This window comes from Caretta caretta, chromosome 12, assembly GCF_965140235.1.
Source record: "Caretta caretta isolate rCarCar2 chromosome 12, rCarCar1.hap1, whole genome shotgun sequence".
Classification (NCBI taxonomy): Eukaryota; Metazoa; Chordata; order Testudines; family Cheloniidae; genus Caretta; species Caretta caretta.
Genome location: NC_134217.1, coordinates 31,228,489 through 31,254,686, shown reverse-complemented (window position 1 = coordinate 31,254,686; position 26,198 = coordinate 31,228,489). Strand labels below are relative to the sequence as shown.

Here is a 26,198-nt window from a genome sequence, read left to right as displayed (position 1 = left end):
TGGTTGGGAGTACTATATTAGTTAACCAATTATAGCACAGCTTAGAGGCCACTTCGGAACAATCTAATGGGAAAAAAGTATTATCAAAAATACATCAAGACTTGGCCAATAAGTTCAATCCTTGAGGGGGCCATTTAGGGATTGGGGGCAAAAATTGAGGATTGGTCCTGCTTTGAGCAGGGGGTTGGACAAGATGATCTCCTGAGGTCCCTTCCAACCCTGATATTCTATGATGGCACCTTTGCCATATTCCTTGTAACCCTTTCCTCTACTATTGATCTATAAATCTTTTGATACTATAAACTCATTGGGTAGAGATCATGCCTTCCTTTGTACTGCACCTATCAAGTTTTGGTTACAACTGGTAGAAAATAAATTATTAGTAATTATAATACTCTATAAACTCTTTGGAACAGGTACCAAACTTCAACTATGACACCCCCCAGCACATTCCCCTCCCTGGACGTACAACTCCCCTGAAGCCATGATACAAGCAACTTCCACTGGGTGTAGCAACTTCCAGGGATCCTGGAGGGAAATAACAATCATTAGTAAAACTAGGGCTGTATTAGCTTTTCCAGGGAACTTCCACAGGCCTCAGGAAGGACCAACACACTCTCTTTCCCAGACCTGCCTAATCCATCCCCGGTCCACCTTATTTCTCTCTCTCTTCTCCCCACCCCGTCGCCACCAAGCACAGACCTCAAACTATATGATGTCATCTTCACAGGATTCTGGGAGAGGGGTTGGAGGGCCATGGAGGGACCTGAACACCCAATTCGATATGTGATAGTGGAGATCCATGTGTGGAGAGGTCTTCTACGCAGAGATCTAGCTAGTACGATTTGCCATTAATAACAGTTATTTAAATGATTTTGTATAATTTTTGCACAGTGTAGATCTCTACTGTCATTAAAAAGAACTATCCAAAACAACAAATTTTGCAGAGTTTAGCCATTCAGAAATATGGCTATATTCTCTAAAATCTTAAATCTATCATTATTTATTTTTATGTCTCGTTCAAAGTAGCTCCATGAAACTACAAATTCCAATTTGTGTGGTTTTACAGCCACGTTTCTCTCTCCTTTGTAGCTGTGTGAAAGACTCAGACAAACAGGATGGGAAACTGATCCCAGTGCCCAAAGGGAGCCCTGTTGATGTCAGTGGAGTTCCAAATGACCACAGAGGTATTCCCTCAGAAAGCTTATTGCAGGATCAGGAGTGACTCACTCTGCAGCAGAAACTGACTATACACACAGTAAGGATAAAAAGACAAAGGTTTTTTTTCTTTCCTCTGCTTCAGTTATAATCATTTTGGGCATTGCGTGTAACAATAGTAGGCAAAACATTTTCAGACAGAAGTGATTGTTTTTAAAGCTTATACAGGAGTCTTCAAGTAAATATATGAGATAAACCAGTGAAACAGAGTTCTAGAAAATTCAGATTCACTAAAACTCTGTAGTTAGAGAAGTGGAATTCAAACTTTTCCAGTGTAAACTGAGCGAACTGGAAACCCAGTTAAACTAACTATCCTTCTATAAGGAAAAAGTTCTGAAAAAAGAACTTTCACTGAGGAGTGAGTTTGCATAACTGATGATTCTAATCTAGTTTCACCAAATATATTACTGGCTATCACATGAAATTTATCACCTTTCAAAAGTGGTGGATTTGGCAGTTCTATTTGCAAAAAATGGAAAAGCAACTCCATATTTTTTCCCTACGATTTGGAATGCTTCTCGTCATAACTTGCAGAGTATTGGGTCCTGCTGGAAATCCAGTTTGAATTCCCTTTCAATACAGCATGTGTCTGAAGAAAGAAGCATACAAAATGAGCTCAGTATTTCCATTTAAAAATATCATTTAAGGGCATTTTAAATTGTCTAAAAAGATGGATACACTTTGTTTGTTTTCTACATTAATGAGCTATAAAAAGAATGGAATAGGTCATAAATACAGTATTTTTGCCACAGCCTTTACTAAAAATGCTACCACTTGTGTTTATCATTTATATCTTCATGCAACCTCAAAACTGATTACACTTTAAACCGTACATAACTTGCTGTGTTTTTCATTTTGAGCCATTCTACAAACATTTTTATAACTCCGTTAATACATTCCATATTTTGTGTTCTTATTGATTATGAATATTTCTTTAAAGGATTTTATTGCTCTTAAAGTAACAAATGTTAGGTATTATAAAAAACAGAAAAACCTATTGCATCTTTTATATTTTTCCTTCCCATGATAATTCTAATACATAAATTGTTAGCAGAAATATTTATGGAATATCATTTTTTCATATTTTAAACTCTGAAGTAATAAAATAGAAATCACTACTAGTATAAGATATTGTAGATACAGATTTTTCAAATCTCTAATCTGTTTAACTGAATCCATCCTCATTTCAACCTACAATTAAAAAAATTAAAATACCAAAGGATTATCCTCATACAACATGATGGTTTTACATCAAGTATATATTATCTTTCCTAATTACCACTGCAGTTTGTAGGCTAGAATATGATTTATATTTAGCATATGATTTTGCTATTAATTATCAAATTGAAAAAATAAAATCTTGCATTATAAATTCTCTCTTGGAAATTAGTTTTATTATTTTTTCCATAATCCTATCACACAAGCAATAAGTGCATTGCAGCATGAACACTTTAATTTTTCCAGTTAGTTTTGAGCAAGCCCAGAGGTGAGGTTTAATAAGGATCAATGGCATTTTATCTGGGACAGGGCCACTTCACAGCATGCAAATTACACAGTAACACTTAAAAAAAAAGAAATAGATTTAATTAAAAAAAAGTAGAACCACAGGCTCTGGAAATTCAATTAAAGGATTTATGCAAAGGTTTGCTAGGTTTTTATATGCAGTTACTGCTTATATAATGAGCTTTTCATATTAAAAATCAATAGGTAATCTAGAGTAGACGATCATCCCCTTAAATACATTTTTGAAATCAATTTGAAAAATAGTCCATCAACTGCTGTGACTACTCTTGCTACTTCGATTAGGCTAAGAGCAATATTTAGATTGTTAAGATGTGCTATGGAATATCTATGTCTGGATTTTGCTTTCAAGTGTTCTTATACTTTTGAGCGCCCAAGATAATAATACACTAATTCAAGATTGTGTACAATGGATAAATTTATTCAATTACCACACAAATTCTGAAATATGACAAAATCCTAGGCATCTAATGGCACAATATGACAATACTTTGAACAGTTACATGAAAACCCCTTTTCTACATAGATCTTTGCTACCTCAATCCCGGCCTATTGTCTAGCAGCTACTTAGTATTCTGAGACAAATATTTCTGTTGATAACTTCTTGAAGTCTTCAACTACACAAGCAATTAGCCTGCAACTCTGACTGAAGTGCAACTTTCACACATAATGAATTAAAAATGGATCAAGCCCTGTGTCCTTCAGTTTTAATCTAATTTGCCAAGAAGCTGCAGAGATATAGGACCATTATGTGAAAGTCCAAACTTCCTGGTTAATATTCATCAACTATCACAAATTCACTGCTCATGTGAGCAGGTGCAGCACCTTTGAAATTAATGGAGTTGGGCACATTACATCAGTGCTTGGTTTGCCTCAGTGTACCCCATTTCAGAAGGTTTGTAAGTGTACCGAGGGTAACATTATAAAGTGGTCACTCAATCATTCCTTTTTCAAGACAACAAAGTGAAGCAATTAGGGCTATCAAATATTACGAATCCAAGGGACTCAGTCTCAGCACAAGCTGCTAAAGTTGCTATCACAATATGGCGGTTTGGGGAGTAAAGAGAAGACTTTTCTATTTGCAAAAGTAGAATATTCACATCATCAGTTTTAACAGACACATTCAATGGTCTTTCCAGTTCATAATCCAGATAGTTAACTATACATTTTCCTCACCGATTGTAAGCTCTTTGGGGGTGGGGCTTGTAGGATGTCGAGGCAATACAAATAATGATAACAATAATGAAATGCACAGTAAACCCCTTCTGCCCCATCCGGGCACCAAAAACAATTTTTTTTTCATAATATTCTAGGTGTTTGCTTGATAGGAAGGAAGAACATTTTGTTTTTCTTACATACGAAAGGGAATTTTTGGATCTAAAACAGCCAATCCGTGCCTAACAAAATATGTATCAGTTCATTATTTTAATTCAGCACCCCCAGGGGAAATATTCCTTTTGTAAGGGATAGCAGGGGGTTGAGGAATGGCACTGGAATATAACTTCTGTATAAGAAAAATAGCAAAATGATAACTGAGAAGGAACTGGATTAGATAAAATTCCTTCTCTCTCCATAACACGTTCTGCCAAGCAATGCATTTCAGTTCTTCCTATATCTATGAAATCAACCAAATTATAGGAGGTGTGATACAGCATGGCCAGAAGGCAGCAGGAGAGTGATATAGGAGAGATATGTAAGTCCCAGGATGAGGAGAAGCCTTATTCCCTGTGGAGGAAGAAAGGTTTCTATAGATTAATTAAAAGCACCTGAAGCTAGCCACCTGATAAAACCCCCCTGCTTCAATCAGCCAGGGGAAGGAGTTGGAGCAGAGAGCAGTTTGAAGGAGTTGGAGCAGAGAGCAGTTTGAAGGAGTGCCGTGGCTGGCTAGAAGACCAAGACCCTAGGTAAAGAGACACCCGGCTTGTGCAGAGAGAAAGGGCAGGAAGCCCCACAAGCTGAAGAGCAGGAGAGGGAAGTAGCCCAGGGGAAGGAAGCACTAGTTCAAGTGGTTTACCACTATCCCTAGGGCCCCTGGGCTGCGACCCGGAGTAGAGGGCGGGCCCGGGTCCCTCCCTCTCCACTACCCTTCTCTGGGTTACTAGTGGGACAGTAGATACCCTAGTTCAGGGGCAGAAAACTGCGCCCTGAACGTGCCTCCCCCCGCCCCCCCCAAAGAAGAGGAAGCACGGGACCCATCATAATAGTACCGGCAATTTGCCGCAGAGGGTATAATCAACAGTGATCTTAAAAGCTAAATAATAATCAGCTTTCAGTTAAAATCACAAAAACTTCAACAAAAAAGTTATGCTCTTTGGGAGAGTAAATTTAATAATAGGAAAGGATGAGCACCTATGAAATAAAAATATCCTTAACGTAAGTTTGAACAATGTTAATGTTAGAAATTTCTGCAACACTATTCCAAGACACAGCTCAAATATGAAAATAATATCTTTATTGTCATTTCACTTTCTTCTTATTAATTCTTTGAAATCTCACTGCAAACATTGTCTTAAATATATTACTTTATTGGACTCTGATTATTTCTTAAAAGAAAAATATTTACCAATTCTGATTGCAAGACAAGATGATATGGACAAATGCTACTTGTTTTACATGGGTAAGAAACAAACATGTTAATGAACAGCAGCTTTTATTTTCATTGTTCTTTCCCTACAAACTGAGCTGTTCATGCACACCATATTTTTCAACACCTTTTCATTTTAAACAACACAGTTTAAGTATATGAAGGGATCAAAGAGTTTCAGATGAATCTGAAAACTCATAGCAAAGGTAACGAGAGTTCTTAGTTTTTAATGACAGAAGCATATGCTCTCAACTTTCTAAACTGCATCCAACTGAGCCATTTATCAAGGCCTGAAACTTTTTCATTATTTAAAGCACTGCGACAGCTTTCCACTTGATGCCTTGGAAGTACACAATAATAGAGACTCTATAGTCATTAATTATGATATCAGCTGGTTGATGAAGTTTGTACTGGCTGCTTGGTGATTTCATTTTTAATTGCAGCAGGTGGTGTGGAAAAAGTGACATACTGACACACATGGTCACCTCAATAGTATTTTCTGTTTTATGTATATGTAGGTGCTCCTGAAATTTTTGAAAATCCCTTCTGTTCTGTTCCCCACTTTCATTTAATAACTGCAAAGAAAAATGCATATACAGTACATGTAGGACGTAAGATGCTGAGACATAAAATGTTCAAAGAAACAGTGTCCTTGATTTTTCCCCTCCCCAAATATTTTTTTCTTTTTAGAGATTTTGTTGGGAGAGTGGCAATTTTTCCTACTGTGAAGAAGAACGTACCTGATATTGTATTTAAGGTCTCCAAAAAGTAGCAGTCATAACTAACAAATCTTGGAGACACATACTGTACAATTACTTTCTTCGGGCACATCTAGAGAGCCTGATTTTTAGATTTATCTGCATTGGTGGATAAATAATATTTGAACTTTACAAAAATGCAGATTAAGACATTGAGGCCAGCTAAGAGAAAAGCCAGTATCCAAATTAAAATTACACAAAATTTTAGGACTATTCTAAAAATGAATGTGCAGGCTTTATTCAAAGGAATAATAAATTTTTACTACTTTGGGGTCTGATCTCTGCACTAAAATCTCTATTAATTTAATAACACTTATATACAGGTAGAGGTTTACCGTCCAAAAGAAGCAATATTGTAAATAACAAAAGGGTTACGAAAAATATCATATACAGTATTCCTTAATGTATTGATTTATTATTTCATTCATTCTTTATTGTTTTGAAGGCTCTGTTGTATATTTTAACTAGTGTATATTGAGCTTCTGATACGGACTACTTTACAAAGATGCATTTTCCTGCTCAGTGTTATAAATTCACGAACCCCTAATTTAACAGATTAGAAAACTATTGTATAAGGTTTTGCCGCATAGGTTTAACATGAGATTGATAGGTAATAAAAACTGGTGTTTCCTAATGGCCACAGACATCTGTCTTCTACATAAATCAGCAAACTCCCTTAAGAATCTCCTGTATCCAAGTCATAGATCAATTGTGCTCAAGTCTCATTACGACACTCACTCTCTCTCCTTTATAATAAGGCCACAGTACCTTAGCTCATAACTACATTACATGTAATTAATACAGCTGTGACGTAAATGGATGCAGTGTTAAAATGTAGGTCTCTGGGGAGAACAGGGTATGACAGGAACTAGCTGCACTGTCATGCATGGGATGCCATGACTAGGGGAATTTTTAGCAATCTTTCTTAGCAAAGATACAGATTCTTTACACTGTGTAACTCACAAGCTTCAGCACAAGATGGGGGATGCCAGCTATCTAACTATCAGTGCCCTGCTACCATATCATACTAGTCGATTTAATAGAGGGAATAGAGGTTGGATATCCCTTTCTTCTTCTCTAAGGAAACGTGCTTGTAGACTTTGAAATGTTCTCCATGCTGAAGCTGCCTTTGACCTCAAGTAATATTGTAGTTGTCAGAACTTCAAACACCCAATAGGAAATATACTTTTATGTGGAAGAGGAGTGTCAATATTTAGAGGTGAGGTGAATTAATCATTGGCTTTAAGATACAAGGGTCAAAGTAGAGTAACTTCTACCAATCTGGCACCATTCTGCAGATGTGAAAAATAAATCTAACTTGGAAGGGGAAGTGGAAGCAGGAAAGGGAGAGAGCAGCTGAAAAGAACAAAGGCATTTTAGGGACAAAGTGTCCTGAAGTGGTACATTTGTCCAACAGCAAACAAACAAGAGAAAACAATTCCCCCACAAACATATCATGCTCCCAGTTGGTCATTACAACTCCCCATTAATTGTAATGGGGAATTGTGCTGGCAAATCAATAGCATGATATAACTCACATGCTTTAACTTATGTTTCCCCTGAGGTAGACATCATCAACATGCCCAGAGGGAAAATCAGGCCCAGAATAAGAGGGCATAACTTCCAGGGAGCTCAATATTAAACTTGCTTACAGTAGGGCTTACGCTAGGCCCCAGTCTGTTCTCACTTATACTATTGTAAATCCAGATTCAGCTTGTTGTAAAGGAAAGCAGAATTTGGATGTGTGTATTTGTGCAAAAGTAAGTTGCACTGGATTTTTCTCTGTGTATGTGACTGCCCACCTCTTCCTCGTGTATGGGCCCAATCCTGCAAAGTGATGAGCATCCTCCGGTCCCAATTTTGATGTTCAACACATCCTAGGATTTAGTCCCAATGTAGTTCACAGTATATCACAAACAATAATAATTAAAAGAAAATTAAAAAGCAAAAAAAATGGAACTAAGAAGACTAATGGCAAGCATAACAGCTTTGTTGTCTTGCTTTCATGATGCTCCCTTTTTCCTTTCTTTGGTTTACATTTTGATTAATTTGTCTTATGGTCAGGAACCTTGCCCACACCTTCATGTATGTACTATGCAAATGCAAGGTAACCCAATGACACTATACAAATAAAACAACAAATAAAATGATCTAATTCGTGTTAGTAAGAATTGTACATATAAATCTCCACACACAGGGTACACTTTTTTATTAAGTTTCATTTTTAAAAAGATAGGCAGTCAAGAAATGGAATCACACACAAAACCAGCGCCACCATCTAGATCAGGGGTTCTCAGACTTTTGTACTGGTGACCCCTTTCACACAGCAAGCCTCTGAGTGCAACCCCCCTTATACATTAAAAACATTTAATATATTTAACACCATTATAAAAGCTGGAGGCAAAATGGGTTTTGGGGTGGAGACTGACAGCTCGCGACCCCCCCCCATGTAATAAGCTCCTGACTCCCTGAGGGGTCCCGACCCCCAGTTTAAGAACTCCTGGTCTAGATCCTTACTTTGCCGAGGTATAAAAATGCTAGTATTCTATCTTTTTTTCTAAAATGTACTTAATGTTCCTGCAAAGACAGAGTTAATGAAGATTGCATTAGGTTCTGAAGGATGAATAGCCTCCCTTTCAAGATATTCACTCTACAAATACAAGAATTAACTGTTATTATCTATATCTTTTTTTTTAAATAACCAAACTCAGAAAGATATGTTGATAAACTTACAGTATTTTTAACACTATTTCTGTTAACACTCAGGTTATAAACAGAGATGTAGACGTTTGTCCGTACTCTGAGTGCCACAAAATCACAAGATTGTGATGCAAACCCTCAGGGACATTTATTTCTCCCATTCCAACAATGGGTAATTGAGCCTCTAAACCACACACAAAGATTACATCCATAAAATAGTTAAGTACTTGTACCATTAATATGTATATATTGCACAATTTGTTTTAAATCTAGGTGTATGAAAAAAATATTGTACAAGACGAACTACTGTATACTGAGCTGCAAAATTCAGAATATTGCTGCTCACGCTAGCAAGGTAAATGGCATGACATAAACAAAGTCATATACAAACTGAATACATGTTGCCATTTCAATGACAAGGCTTCCCAAAAGCAATACCAATGGTGATCTTATGGTTCATCTATTTAGTGTTAAACTAGACTCCCTTGTAAGTGTGTCACTGAGTATGCATCAGGGCATAAAGCTTTCTGACACACATAACATAGTTAAAATATGCTAAGAACAGGGATAACTTATAAACAGTACTTCATCATGCCAACATGTCTCTAGCAGTGACTGAAAGCAAGAGCTACCAAGTGCATTACTGGTTTTGAAGAACGACAATATCCCTGACAGCTTTAGCAAGGTTAGGCATTTTTCACAGTTATAGAAAGCACAAGGCATACCTTTTTCAACAAAATGTTCATGGAAAGCCAATTGTTTACCTAAACATGACATTTTTCTTTACGTAAAAGATCCTGCAACCTGCTTAAAGAAGCTGCAAGGTAGTCCAGCAATAATCAAGGGGCACACTACATGTTTTTCACCCAAAGCTTTCTCCTTTGGATGTGGGAGGAAGAAAGGGAGGGAGTGCCTCTCAAACTCACTGCCTCTCCTTTATCCTGGAAATGTCTTTGGGGGAACCGGCAGGCCCCCCTGACGCACATCAAACAATTCATCCCCACTACTAAAATCTATTTTAAAAATGTAAAGCAGTGTAAAGAGCCCTAGACTACACTGTTCAGTAACTAGGGAAATCCCAGAGACCAATCAAGCAAACTGAAGATACATCTCTCACTTATTCAGGCAACAGGGACAAGAACTGATTCCTGGGAGACAGCCTACCTGTCTCCCAGAACATCCTTCTGTCGTTGAGGCTCCATTGACACACAGCACTCATAGCAGAGGAAATGGCTATCTGGCATCTCTTGAAGATCCCAGGAGATTCCCTTTCCACAAATAAGGCTTGAAATACTGTAAGTCATGGGGCATTTAGTAAGTGTATGTAGGGGTATGTGGATTTTTTGGGGAGTGGAGGAGAAAGAAATTCAGGGATTTTTTTTTTCCGAACTGCAATTTTACTACCAAAAGTTGGAGGAAATTACACAAAAGGTCCACAAAGATTTCATCACCTCTCCTTATAACAAAGACTCTTTCTTTCACCATAGTTTGACAGATTTGGAAATCTATGTAGGTACTTGTATGGCCCTCATCACCATATTATCTAAGAGCATAGCCATTACTAATGCATACATTGATATAGTTCAAAGATATTGAAATATTTCGACACTGTTGGGTAAATCTGGTCAGGCTTTGATAACTTAGTTATGCTCTAATAAATTTGTCAGTCTCTAAGGTGCCACAAGTACTCCTTTTCTTTTTACGGATACAGACTAACACGGCTGCTACTCAAACCTTAGTTAGCTTAATGTATGAAACTATCACAGAGATAACTTGCACCTAAAGTTCTCAAGTACTTTATTAGAAACTTAAGTATCAACATAACAGAATTTGCATGCACTGTTATGGATTTGTATTTTCATTCTCTTCTTTAAAGTGCCTGGAAGAAAGAGTAAGACAGCCTGATTAACTGATTAACAAATTTAGATAGCTCACATTTCTGTACTTCTGTAGAAAACTAAGGGTTTCAGTTTAGAGATGTCTATTTCAAGCTTTTATCAGCACTAATTTCAACAAAAAAAGTTCATAAAATTCAGAACAGAGAGAAAACAGACCTTAATTAAGCAAAGCGTTATCTCTTTCTACTAGAATGAAAGCAACGTTACAGTTATATTTTTACCAAGATTTTTCTCCACTTAATGAAGACATTATCCATGAGTTTTCAAAGTCACTTTACAAAAGAGCATTCAAGAGACATTAAAGTCAGCTTAATCTAAAATGTCTTTTTGAAGTCAATAAACAATAAAAAGAACAATGAAAGACAGCCTTTGATCTCTTCTTAGTCTAAAGTCTTTAATTTCTGTTTTAATCTGCGAGATGCATTAAGTCTTCTATTCAAATATTTTTCACCTGCAGAGTACAGTAAGCTTGCCTTGATTATTATTTTTACAGTACTAATGTACAGCTCTCATTAACATGGACGGGTGTCATCTGGCAAAAAAAAGTTTTAAAATGATTTTCTATTCTATTCTCTTTGAAAATTAAATAAGGGGGAGAAAAGACAATGGAATCTTTGGCTTTGAAATTCATGACAAGATCAAAGACTATAATGCACATAGATTTTTCAAAGAATAAATTATTAAGAACATGGACAAACACATAACTGGTCAATAATATGATCAAGAAATGATGAAGTTAGAACATCTGCCGATGACCAATTACAATTAATCTGACTTTACTGCTTGCAAAATATACCAAGTTACTCACTAAATTTTAGGAAAAGCTTTTATTACCCCACAGTGTATTTGAAAAATCACCAAGTGTCTTAATCAGATTTTTGGTGCTCAGGATACCAAACTGATAGCATTGGAAATGGAAGGGATCTATTTATCCTCCCCTTCTGTGGCTGCAGCAGGCCCCAGATTTGAATAGTGAAGTATGAAATCAATAAGAAATGTGGCCCTTCAGGATTAGGGAAGCCCAGAGAGGATGACAGCCACCATTGCATGCTGTGCAGCCTAGCTCACCTAGCTCTTTGCATGTGTCCACAGGAGAAGAGGTCAACCAAGGAGTTGGAGACACTATGCAGAGCCACAAACCATCCACAAGGGGCATCATAGGACAGGAACTGCTGCCTCCTATCTTCTTATGTTGTGAACATCATCATTTTACCTGAGTGCCTTTAGAGATCCAGGCACAGCCACAGAGCACCCAGAGGATTGTGTGCAGAGGTAGAATGTAATACCACCATTTTTCTTTTTCCTTAATCTGCTTCCTGCTGTCCAAATAATTACCATAAAATCTCAACATAGCTCCCCCAAACTCATTCATTTTCAAAACCACTCAATGCCTAGTCCCTCTCTTGCTGAGATTGCCAATGTGGATTTCAACTAGTGCCTTCCCCTTTCCCTCCCCCACCCCTCCCCCGATAGTGATTTTTGCAATGTGGACATCTGTCCAGAGAAAACTGGACAAAGAACACTAACTCATTTCACATGGACCACTGAAGAGCTCATAGATAAGAGTTTTCATTTGCTAAACTCTGAAGCAGGATTTGAATGGAGACTTAGAGGTGGCATACTGTATCCTGTTGAGGTAGGAATTTTTATCATTTTGCACACACAAAAATTGTTTCATTTAGATTTAATGAAAATAGACTTCTAAAGAACAGGTCTTCTTTGAATAAGAACATATATTTACTAGAATTCAAAAAGGCCATGTAGGAAGTTTAAGCAAGGCCTGTTTCTGACATGATAAGCAGCAAGACTAAAATTTTCACATTGCTTATGGCAGACCTACTTGCTAAAAAGAATCAGACAGAGTACTTTACTAGGTTCAGACTAGCCTTTTATTGATTTGGATGCGCTCTGAATCACATCATCTAATCTACAATAAGCCATTTAGTGAGTTTCCAGTGCAATGATCTATGGGCTAAAAGGCTTAGATTATAGTCACACTGTAGACTTTTTTGATGAAATGGTAGATCCGTAGAGAATACTACTGTAATAAGATTGTATGGGACACAAGTGTCAATATTAGAAAATTAGAAAGGTTGGTTTACTGTTTTAAATCCTTTCACTGATCATTTAAAAACATAGTGTCCTTTTCTGAAGACTAATTGAGGACATATATTTAACAGCAAGTCTAAATGATAGTCCATTGGTGTCAAATTCCAGGAAGTTCAAGGGCTCAATGAACTGACAATATTTATAATTTGCAAAACAAAAACTGTGGTTCACCCAACTATCTGTAAGGTAGCTGTTCGGACATTAAGGTGTTCTGGTTTGATCATTACAGAGAGAGACAATCAGATGCTTCAGGAATGCAAATACAATCCAAGAGATTAACATTCTCCGTTCTCTTCTCTCTGTTTTGTATCTCAGCCTGACAGAGTTTCATCTTCTATGGACTGCTAGGTACTGAGGCCAGTGGGGATTGCTGATATTTAATTTATATATTTATGAAACAAACCCTTCAGAATAGATTCTGCACCATCAAGTAGTGCATATAGCTCAACTCTAACTGGGTGAACCTATTGCTGTTGCCCTCACCCTATTCCACCTTTTCTCCAATTCTTTTTCATGCAATTTGTCTGACATTACATTGTAATCTCTTTGGGACAGACACTGTGTTTTCTATGCTACAGAGCCTAGCACAAGAGGCCCAGATCCTCACTAGACCTTTTGGACAAGATTGCAATACTAAATAAATATTTAGTCTACCTTCGCATTCTCCACTCAAGTGATCCCCTCCTTTCCAATTGCTCTTCCCATCTCTCCCTAACTTCTCCAAATGACAGATGATGATCCAACCAGTGGACCAAATTTGGTGATGAATCGTGGTCACGTGCCACCTGAGGCACGTTGTGCATACGCTAAAAAGAAGTGACATAATACCTTATAAATATATTTTCTATCAAAAAGCTAAGGGACTAAAAAAGCTGGGAGATTTTTAAAGTCATGGCTCATCTTTTATCACAGGAAATTAAAGTTAAGAGATGCCACTGCCATCAGCCAATACAATACAAACCCAAAGTCATACATCTGATCCATGTTGTTCTTTATTAATTTAGTGATGAATACATGCATGAGATTTTCTTTCTCATGCTTCTGTACTAATTTTGGTACAAACTGAACACTTAAATTCCAGGCAATTTATGCCACAATTAATTGCTTCCATGCATCATCAAACTTTAATTCAACCCAAGATTTTATTTTTCTCCCTAAAAGCAGTTGTTTTGGGGTAACTCAGACACAAAAGCTTTCATTGTGCAGTGTGATAGTAATTCTCAAAGAACCACATATCTCATCTTAGCAAAGACAAATAAAACAAAGGTTCAGTGAGTTTCCTAGTAGATAAGAATAAAATCCACTGCCATTTAATGAAGTGAAAATCAAAGCGTATTTATGAAATTACTGCATTTATAGCGTTAAGGCAAATGTTACTGCATCATTTCTGAAGAAGACTGACAGGGTTACATGCTCAAGTAAATATACTAAAGACATAATAATGTCACTTTAAAGCAACACCGGTTTTGATGTTCTTGTATTTTTGTTGTACTGAGACTATTAAAAGATGCATTGCCTCATTTCTGGGAAATGTAACTAGTTCAAGATACCATGTAACTTTACAACAACTGACAGTAACTATAATATACGCCAGTTTGTATTAAGATGTTATTGCACCTTTCCCGTTCTAATCGCCAATTATGACTCTATTAGTCCTACTTGGCAGTTCATCTGCTCCTGCATCAGCTAAGGGGGACTTGGAGACGGACCTCTGATCTTCATGTTTCCGCTTCAGTGAGTGCTCAGCACGGCGGCTGTCATCTTGAGACACTGAGGAGGTAAGGCATTGCCTTTTCTAAGATAACTACACCTGACCTTACAACAATTTACTAAGGAAATACCTGCCTAATGGCAGTGGGAGTGCAGTTTCTTTTACACTCACAATGGCACTGCAAATTAGAGACAACAGGATAAATCTATGACCAGCTCACTAGACACTTCATTAAATCACTGTTCCCTTGCCTTGTAGAGCACTAATAGAATCACAGCCCTCGTTAGCTACTGAATAAAAGATCAATCACACACTTTGAGAGCTTTTGCTACCAGCTTCCAGAGGAAACAAGGGGGGGGGGAGAGACATATTTAGGATCATCAGTAAGATTCTGAATGGCCTCACTGCAAGTTGGTTAAATTACTTTTTCCACACTGACTCAGACTGTAATGCTCAGAGGAACTTGTTAAGTCTGCTTTCAAAAGCTGCTCTTTAATATATGACTACCAGGCCCTGGTCAAAAGTTCATAATGTGCATATGTAAAAAGGTACTAAATTGCCTAAGGGCTAAAACCAGAGGAGTTTAATTGCAACAAAATGCTGAAAATGGTCTGTTGAGGGTCCTTCTATTGGGATACTGCTGGCACAAGCTGATTGAAGTACAGAACATAAAAGCCTTATAACAATATTTCCTTAAATGCAATTGAAACTGCTAGCAGTTGCTAGTGCATTTATTCTGTGACTGAAGAAAAACACTGATCCTCCTCTAAAATAAATAAAGAATTAAGAACTCCTACAATTCATAATTCAACACAATGTGGATAAAAAGAAGAATTCAACAACAATAAATGTATGTCCAATGGTGTAGGTCAAACTGTGTAGACAATACATAGTTACAGTAGGAATGTAGGCATAGTACATAAGTAAGCACTTTTAAACTAGTGCCTGATAAGATCCATTAGAATTAAAGCTGGAGAACAGTTTGCATCTGTCCCTATTTTCCCATGCTCTGAATTTTCAAAAACAATCATCTAAGGGAGTAAAAATCTCCTTGGTTGGCCTGGGCCTGAGTAATTTTTGATTTATTTAGTAGTTTGAGAAAAGTCCCTTTTGCCATTTCTGAGTTCAGAAAGGATAGAAAAATACACATTTTTTTAAAAATCAAACCCTATTTCCTTTTTATATTGTTTTGTTTTTAACATAGAACAGCAGCAGAAATGGCTAACATCTGAAATGTGGCTAGGAATGATACAGTCCTCATTAGGATCTAATACACTTGACTGGCTCAAAGAAAAATTATGAGCATTTTAATCACTGCATACAGTGCATACAAGCTAGATTATTTTTTTCTTCTATGTATACGTTCATATTTAAAAATGCATTGCTCACATAATTAACAGTTGAGCCCACAATGGTTTCCTTATTATAAACTTTCGTACTTTCAAAATTATCATCAATTCTCTTCAAATTTAACTTGTTTTGTAGATCTTATTAAGACTTACAAGTCAAGCCAGATTTGGAGAAATTTAGCCCAATATCTTTGTTAAGAACATTCCTCCCCCACAATCAACTTATTCAAATCTACATCAGACAAGAACACATGGAAGGAGAATCTTTACTTTCTAGGGACTGGTAGATTCTCCCTCATTAGAATTCTTTAAATTAAGACTCAGTGTCTTTCTAAAAAATGCACAATAGCACAAATAGAAATGGGCTTGGTGCAGAAGTTACTGGATGAGATTCTGTGGCATGTGTAATACAGGAGGCCAGACTAGATGATCACAATTATTCCTTTTGGTCTTAAAAATCCATGACGTGTTCTAGCTTTGATCTCTTCTAAAATGAGTTGAGATGGTCCTATGATTTACTTACTTTAAACACCAATCATCTTAAAACTGCCAAACTGATCTTCGTGTTTGGCTTCATTGTTAAGCCTTTTTGAGATCTACAAAACAAGCCAAGTTTTAAGAAAAATGGTTTGCTACTTTTAAAACATGTTGTAAATTGGCAAAGTGAATCCTGAACTGAGACAAGTAACTGAGGCTGTCCTCAATCTCATCCCTCCTGCACAGCCGCTGTCTTATAGCCTCTCCTTTGTCTTTCCATTCAGTCCCTGATTTGTGTGTGTTTTTTTTCCTGGTTTGTTTACTTTCACAGTTTAAACCTATCTGAGACCTCAAGCAGCTTACATGGATCTAAAGCCTAGGATAGGTTTAAAGGTGCCTTTATCAGTAAAAGGCCTTATATCTTTTAATCCGTTTAAGATGATCAAGTGCTTTAGATTAGTCTTAGCCTTTATAAGCTAGAATTCTAGAAGACAACAAAGGGGTGGAGGGCTGAACAAGGGGTGAGAGAGACAATAATTTGTTTAAATTCTGTGTTTGTAAGAGAATATATACACAGAAGTGTGCACTTAATACGAATGCATACTAGGCAACTTTTAGTCAACTGGTAACTATGAAGACGTCAAGTGTGCTGGGCATTAATAACAGACAAGAACCAGCTTTCATTTTCTAGTATTTCATTTTACTAGTTCCATACTAGTATGGAACTAGTATGTTAAGACAAATGGGAACAAAAATTTTACATTTTTCCCCCCTCTTCCCTTCTGCCAGCACAGATCTTCCATGTATCTGCCTGTCCATAGTGGAGTGTGTGGATAGGGGGACTCCAAAGTAACAAGTGTCACTGAACACTGGAGTGCTTCATTGTAGATGACTGGGGATTGAATTGGTATGTTTACTTGCTCACTAATTAGGAAGCCAAGAAAAGGTAGTGGGAGTCTGGTCAGGGGTTCCTATGTGAACTGAGCCAAGACAAGAGGACTGAAAGGCAGCTGAGAGTTCCCAGCCCCACCACCAAACAGACAAGGGCTCACCTAGGCACTCCAACAATACAAATAATAATAATAGAAATAGGAACCAGTCCATTCCTCTTCCTCTCTGCAAATGCCAAAAATGGAGGAAAAGAAGCTGCTTTGTCATCCACTCTACCTGTAGCTTCCAAGACAGAAGCTTGGGATGACTGCTTTTGAGAACAAATCTTCCTAGAACTAATAGATGAGGAAGTGCTTTAGAAGAACTGTTCCTCTGAAACCTGCTTTAGAAGAGTTAACATTTTAACACATTCAACTAGCTTGACAGGCAACTCACTGGAAGTGGGTGTTATATAAATCATGCTAAATTATGTACATCATGCTATAGATTATATCTCTCATCCTATATTATTTTGTTGCCTCATATTCAGTTCACTGTGACATATCACTAGTACCTGGTCTTGATTTACAACAATATACAAAAATACTCAGTCCACTTGAAAGTATCAGAAGTTAATTTAGCTCAGTGGATAACACAAATAAAGATGATAATTCATTTATTTGACCCACAAGAGACTGGCTATAAGGGAAGTATATGAAAGCATGTTGTAGCAGGAACAACATTTACTGCAATAAATAAAACTCTGTGGAAATGACAAGCCAGGCGTCTGACAACACAAAGAAAAATATAGAACAGGCTTTCATCTGTGCACTCTTGATATTTGGTGCTGACACCAGAGCAGTTAGTAGCTTATTCAAGCTGGCTTGAAAATATGTGCCTTGGAAGAATACAATGAAAATTTCGCAAAAAAGGAGAGAGACTATGAGCAATTTGAAATAAATACTTCTGTAGGAGTAATGCCTAAAGCACATAGTTACCTGCAATGCAGTCAATCTATGAGTCTCTGTCTCAGGACTTATATGGCCTCAACACCTTAGTATTTGAGCTACTCACCAACATTCATGATTTATCCTCTCCTTGTGAGGTAAGGAAGTATTTTCCCTGTTGTAAAGATGGTGAGCTCAGGTAAAATAGACTAAGCAACTTGGTGAACATGAGAACCCCCCCACCCCCTCAGACAAGGGAACTTAGCTCAGATTTCCTGATTCCCACAGCCTTTACCACAGGGTCTTTAAGAAAATTATATGGACAACAGATGCTCAGAAAGTAGCAGCATGACTGACTGACCGACCAAGTATCTGGCAATGTTGGGCATTATGGATAGTTCTTATTTATGGCGCTGTAAAGGAACTTTGCTGAATATTATTTATTATTATTATCATTATCTGAAATACACTGACTTTGTCAGATACATCTGTTTTGTTGTAATTTCCATATTGATAAGTATAGAGTGCATACACAAAAACTATAATACTAGATGTACCAGTTCAAGGAAGGGGTTTACACTAAATGGAAGAGGTGGACTTTTGTTTTTTAAGTTTGGTACTCACATTTAAGTATTCACATTTATGTACCAAATCCCTATATGAGTGAGCAAATCAAGTGTTGGTATGTGCAAATGGTAAGTTAGCTTTCCAACAGGCTATTTGTTGAAGATGTAAAGTGTGCCTAAATGAAGCACAAGATGCATCCTTGTAATTGTGTAATCCTAAACTTAAAAAAACCTGACCCTAAATATCTAAATATATTAATGAGATTGAGGTCATACATGAAAGTCTGAGACCTGATTGTACACATAGAGGAAAATTACCCTTCCAATAACAAATGGTATAATTTTCAACTCCTGTTAGTCTAAAAAGTGCTTCAAGGTTCACCACTGGATGGTTCAGTCGAAGTCCAATGAGGAGGAAACAAAATGCAAAACATTGTTGTAAACAAACCATCTTCCAATGAAGTACAGCCGGAAAGTTCACTCCTAACAGCCCAGGTGGACTTTGCATAAAATTTCATGAAGACACAGCTCAGACCTTATGCTCAGATAGGGAAAATTGCAATCCCAGTGACATATGGCAGGATCTTCAATTCTTTGTTGCTGCAAAGGAATTTATGACTGATCAAAGATTTAGAATTAGCAAATTGCATTGTATGACTTGGTTGTGAGCCAAACTGCTTTGGTGAATTTAAGACAATAGATGCAGTATAGTATCAGGATTGTTTGACCACACGAAGGTCAACTTTTTGGCCTGTCTAACATACTTGTGAACTGATAGCAATCTCCATCTTAAATATATTAAGTCTAGCCCCTGGAAGTGGTACTTCCCGAAGAATTTCATTTTTAGAAGTATCTGCTCTTAAAGATAGTATTACTAGAAGTGCTATAAAACACAGAGGACCACAACTCTGTTAAACAAACCCCGCACATCCAAGATAAGTAGGTTCTGGTTTTTTAGATAAATAATTCTTTGTATACATTAAAAATGACTTTACTTTTAAATAAAATATAGCAAAGCTGGATGATACATCTATTTCATTTCAATGTGATGCTTTTGCAATTAATTTAATTCCTCATATACTGTATATAGATTTTTTGACATGCACAGAAGATTCTGCTATATCAATATTGGTATTAAATAACTGCAAAAAAATGTTGTCACTAGAATAATGGATGGAATTTGACTGTGCTGTTTATATTTATTGTCATGCTACTTGTCAAGAAAAGATTGATGCTACCATTCTAAAAATTCCTAGAAACAGCAAAATAAAATGGTCAGGAAATCCCAATGGCTTGAGTCTTATAATTCTCAAATTGAAATTTTAGCAGGTAGGAAAATCTATGGTGACCCTGATTATACTATATGCTTATTATTTTCACACTAATCTGAATAAATAATAGATTGGATTACTGTTTGCTTTTATATTGAACAAAGCACGATCAACTCAGCAATACTTATTCACATTTCGTCCTGAATCAAATAAAAGACTGGGTACATTCAACCATTTCCCTGTGCATGCTAAATAATCAGAGATCATGCCATCCAACACCCTTTAAAAAATAAGGAACTATCTTTTAAAGTTGGCAAAACAGATCAGGTGTGATTTTTCTTTTTTAAGGGAGGAGGGGAAACAAATCTTCCTCTATTCTTGAAAAATATTCTAAGCTGTGCTGACATTTTAAAAAAATGCTTTTCCAAGTGTCATAATTTTGATATATGTTAAACAATGTCAAAAAGGATATTCTTAAATTTTAGAGACAAAGATACAATAAATTACAAGTCTCTCATATCTGACAAAGGACAAGATAGTTATTTCCAGTTTGAAGGGGATGGATTTTCTATCCTGCAAACAGCGAGAAAAAGACCTCTGAATGAATGGGGATCTCTGCTGGTTAAGGGGACAGGCCAGGAACAGAAAGGGTGAAGGTCACATCATCGCTGACACAGATGCTAATGTTAAAACCAAAAGAAAAGTAAAGATGGTTTAGGCTTCATTTACTGTTCTGGGAGACACAACCACAGACTTTGGAAGGGGAGGCAGGGACAGTAGAAGCTAGGAGGAAGTTGGAGCGGAGTGGGAGGTCCCAGGGTTAGAGTGGGCCAGAACTCCATAGGATTTGAGCCATTAAGTAAACCTCACACCCACTCACTCCCTGACAGAGTGATTTGAAAAAAAAAAAAAAACAACACCTCAGCCAAGAGGATTACCAAATTACAGAATATCCAGTGGGAAAACAAACCAGATCTCCTAATTAGTTTTTTTTCACAAGGCCATTTCCCTCTATGTGGGCATCTAACTCGCTCTCCAGGCTGGCAAAAGAACATAATTATTTAGAGCCATGTCTTTATGTGATGGGGCATTCACCCCACACTATCCATGCAGAGTTGATATAGGCGAGAGAGGCCAATTAGCCATAGGCTGCCTCAGCTGGGTGAGAGAGATTGGGTGGCGAGAGACTCTGGCGAGACCCTGGAAGGGGAGGACAATTGTGACTTGGCTGGAGCTGCAGCTCCTGACCAGTGAGAAAGAGACCACAAATGAGTGATTTGAGGCAAGGGGCTGGACAACCACCAGATGGGGGCAGTGAGCTAATTCCCCAGATGAGACATGAAGAGGCGCCACTGAACATGAGTAGCAAGCATACAATAACACTTTAGAAGACAGAAAATTACCACATATGCAAGGAACACTGACATCAGAAAAGAAAAACTGGCACATTCCCTCACATTTTCATCCAGAAGAAAGATACCAGCAATTGCATAACTCTAGGAAGGAGGAGACAACAAGAGAGGAAAACACTATTGATATGACAACTTGATAACTGACAACTTCCAAAGAGAGAGAGAGAGAAGATACACAGACACACTTACATTCTTTTAATCACTGTCTTACAAAACAGTTTTCAGGAATGGTAATTTAGTTATGTGGTTATCATGTCAAGGGAAAGCCAACATGACAATAAATGACATGTCACATGCAAAAAAACAAAACAGATTAATCACTTTTTCAGAAAGAGAGATTTATTGCATTCACCTATGCAGAAATGTTAAATTAAAATAAAATAAAAAGGTCACCAGGTTTTTAATAATATATAATAGTGAGAATACTAAGAAAACATTTTATAGCCCTCTGCATTTGATGTACTGCATTTTTTTGGGTGTGTGGGGGGGGAGGGAATACTGCAAATATACTTTTTCTTTTTTTAAAAAAAAAATGACTTAGCTCTAAAAGAAGGGACTTTCTAGTTCAGATTACTTGGATACTCTTACTGTTTACCCTTCCCTCTTTTTTCTAACGTCAGAAGAGATTTCTCTCAGAACTTCAAATAAATAAGATATCCAGCTGCACAAACACTATACTTTCTGTTAGATTACTTTGGCTTCTTAAGGAATATTTGACTTTCTCAGAATGTAAATGATTAAAGGGAACCCATCATATGAAACTGATTGGGGAAATGTTTAAAGTGGTATGGCACCTCTACAAATATGGTATAAAGAGATAAAAAGACCAAGCATATATGGTCAAGCATCGCAGGTATCCCAGGAGGCCTAGGGGAAATATTAATGTCACTAAATAAAACACCTTCCATTTAGGAAATAGTCTTTAAATTATAATTCTATATAGAAAACTAAGCTGTATTTTTTAAAAAATATATGCTACCTAACATATAGTAAATGTGGCCAATGAGGTTTCCTGCACATCTGTCCATTCATAAAGAGCATCTTGGAATAAAGCAGTTGTATAATACATAAATGTATCCACTTCTGTAGGCCATACCTCATTAACTGAGGCAACGTAAACATGTTTTATTATGCAACTCCACAGTGCTTTTTTAAAATGGGGTGCATGTTATTTGCCTTTGCAAGGCAAATACACAGATGGTGAGCTTTGTCCAAATACATGGCTCTTTGTGGATCAGCAGCTCTATATGCCAAAGGGCTCTGTGGCAGTACAGACACCACCAGGTAGGCAACTTTCAAAATCATAGGACATAGGCCAAAAAGCAGATTCAAATATGGTTTTAAAGGCCTGACAGATCAAATCTGTGGGGGCAAAGACCTTCTCATCTAAAAGTCCAGCTGCTTCATAGTCAAGTGGCACAGTTGAGAAAGCGACTTCATGTGTGGTGTCTACTCTTTCAGGGAATCAAAGAAGCTCTCCATGATAACATTCATGGACACAAAAAACAACACTCCCCAGATCTTGGACTCTAAATTAGATCAATTAAACCTTAGTTTTAAAAACCAGAGGAAGTCAATGCACACTATGGAAGGACAATAATTTATTACAGTGCTATTTAATTCAGGTTCCTTATGGTCTTCTTTCAGCTATTTCTGTGCAACCCACCATTATTAAGATGTTATCATGTCTTTTACAGTTTGGCGAGTCAGACAATTGTAACTGGAAACCAAATGTGCCATTTTACATCTTAACCTAAGATTTGTTTTTCATATTTCACGTCACTCACAGCATAGTAATTTCAGTAGGTAAAAGTGTCTGGTGAATTCTCTCATGTATTTTACTATTTGGCTGTTTTTAAAATATCAACTACATGTATGCTATAATAGTTCTGACTCCCTCTGAAAGGCTAAAAAATTAAATTAACATATAAAATAGTTTTGAAACTTAACTTTTTAGGAAAGGTGCCAGCAACTCATTATTGGCTAAAATTCAAGTCTGATTCCTGTGAGTAGTTTTGATAATCTTTTCAAAATGTCAGTAATAGACCATAATAAATGCTGCATTATAATACCGCAATGTATTGACTATTATTCTGATTACAGATATCTGTTACATGAAAATATTAGCTCTGTTATTGTCTTGTTACTGAGAAGAATAATTATCAGACGCTTGAAGTGCTAGCCTGGAACTTGGGAGCCCTGAGTTCAATTCCCTGCTCCACCACAGACTTCCTGCGTGACCTTGGGCAAGTCGCCTTCATTTCTGTGTGACTTAGCTCCCCATTTGAAACACAGGGATAACAATTCTTCCTTACCTCATGAAGGTGTTGTGAAAACAAGTATATTAAAGATTGTGAGGCAGAAGCACTCAGAAATTTGTAATGGGGACCATGTCAGTAATATAGACATGATTTAATGCTATTTAAATTATAAAAGGGATAGTAGAGACCATCTTTTACTTTGTACAGAGTCTAGCACAGTGGCTGCTGATCCTAACTGTATGAAAGTATTGCATAGAGGACCCAAACTAACAATTAGAAATAATAATAACTGGTATACACCACAGCCAAGATAATGTCTATTTGAACATTTACCAGACATCCACCCAGAGGATCTAATGAAAAGATGGAGTTTTAAATATTCAGAGGAGACCTCCTTGAAATCCTGTTTCAGGAACAAGTACAGACTTATTTCTGTGATCAAATCAGTGCTTTTTGGATATTTGTCCATATCACAACAGTAACACAAGTTAGCGTGATTGAGCCTCCCTCAGAGACTGCCAATCAAGAGAATTGGGATGGTTGGGGTTATAAAAGTTTAAAAAGTGAGGCACTTCTGGAAGGTACCCGGAAGCAGCTCAGCTGCTTGGTGTTGGCTGACTCTTTCCTGTGTTAACAGCCACTCAGTTTCATAAGCACCAAATTAATTCATCCAAAAATAACTGAAGAAAGAAAAACAATAACCTTCATAATAATCTCCAAAAAGGGCTTCTGAGCATTCAGGGTTGCCTGTCTATTTATACAGGATGACCTCATTGCTGAATTTTCATGATAAACTAGTGATAAACAAAATCTACTACTTATTTGCCAAGAAGGCACTGAAAGAACCAAGCATGTATATTTAATTTATTTCACTGGTTTGTACAACTCACATATGCCATAAATAAATCAAAAGGTTTGCAGTGCATGTTTTCCCTTGCATTGTTATTCCCACCTTTTTTCAGGCATTTCACATGCTTCAGCTAAATGTCTCACTGCCTGCCAAGAAACCCCTGTTGATTAATCCTGATTTAACGTAAGCTGCACAAAAGAAATATTTTATGATTTCTCTTTTCATGTAAGCAAAAACTGAGCTAAGTTGCTTCTAACTATATCCTTAGCAATGGAACACTGTGATAAAATAACAGAACTAATTTTAATAGAGCAGAACATATTTTGTACCAGTCAGAATGGTGGGGAAGAGGAGAATGGATGGGCAAAACTCCCCTTGACTTTAATGAGGTCCAAATTTCACCCAGTATTACTTAGGTATTCTCTCCAGTAAGCATAAAGAATATCGAGAATACTACTGTAACATTATCTACTTGCAAAGACAATATTGTACAGAAATAGATAGCAATCCCTGTGTTTATGTAATATATTTGTCTGCCCACTTCTCTGTCCATTAAGAGTAGCTGAGTTGCCACTGCTCTTCAGGGGAAGAGTGCAAAGTATGACAGCCATGTGATTAGGCAAAACCTGTTTAATAACAGAGTGTCTGACCAGACTGGCTCCGTCATTGAATCACGGAGCAGATACAAAGAGATGCCATGCAAGACTGGGCCGTCCTGCCCCTAACTATTACTAAAGGAAGCTTTAATATATGGGATAGTGTCATTTTGATAAGTGACATTTCAGTTTCAGTAATAACCCGGTATTTGGCTGTTGCCCTAAAGAATGTGCTATTCTTGTGTGCAGTGAGAATATTGATTCTACTATTTTTTAAGGGAGGGAGTGATGTGACTAGTTAACTTAATATGATAAATTTTATTTCAGTGGGCTGGATAACAAGTAATCTTTGTAGGAGGCCCCAAAACAGCACTAGTTTAAAATTTGGGCAAGATGGTCTCACTCTCCCAATCTGTTTGGTTGGGAGACAAAGGAATATTTCATATACAAATTTTTCAGTAAAACCCAGCAGTACCTCCTGTTCAGGCTTGACCTGGGAGTGACTAAAGTCTCTTTAAGTGTGCGGAGTATTAACCCATTTCTGGTCTGAAACAGTTGGCTATATCTGGAAGGCTGAGCACCAAGACAGCCTTGGGATTGTTGGAATCACCTGGATTTATTTGGTTTTAAGATGTGACCTTTCATCAAAAGAATGGCAATCCCTTCCCTTTGCTTTATTGACCATTACAATCCTGTAACCTTTTGTGTTTAGAAAAGGAGTACTTGTGGCACCTTAGAGACTAACCAATTTATTTGAGCATGAGCTTTCGTGAGCTACAGCTCACTTCCTCGGATGCATACCGTGGAAACTGCAGCAGACTTTATATACACACAGAGAATATGAAACAATACCTCCTCCCACCCCACTGTCCTGCTGGTAATAGCTTATCTAAAGTGATCATCAAGTTGGGCCATTTCCAGCACAAATCCAGGTTTTCTCACCCTCCACCCAACCTGGATTTGTGCTGGAAATGGCCCAACTTGATGATCACTTTAGATAAGCTATTACCAGCAGGACAGTGGGGTGGGAGGAGGTATTGTTTCATATTCTCTGTGTGTATATAAAGTCTGCTGCAGTTTCCACGGTATGCATCCGATGA

General features: G+C 37.2%; 1 protein-coding gene across 3 annotated transcripts in view; it reads right to left on the bottom strand.

Moving 5' to 3' along the window:
* Positions 1-26,198, bottom strand: part of WWOX (WW domain containing oxidoreductase) — a 687,014-nt gene that overhangs the window by 463,728 nt on the left and 197,088 nt on the right. Inside the window, exon 9 of one of the 3 annotated variants that reach the window (XM_048817033.2) lies at positions 19,177-19,308. The exons of the other annotated variants lie outside the window; for them this stretch is intronic. Coding sequence (XP_048672990.1) covers positions 19,192-19,308 — 117 coding nt within the window. The 3' untranslated portion in view covers positions 19,177-19,191. Of the gene's footprint in view, positions 1-19,176; positions 19,309-26,198 lie in introns of those variants that run through there. 3 annotated transcript variants of the gene reach the window in all.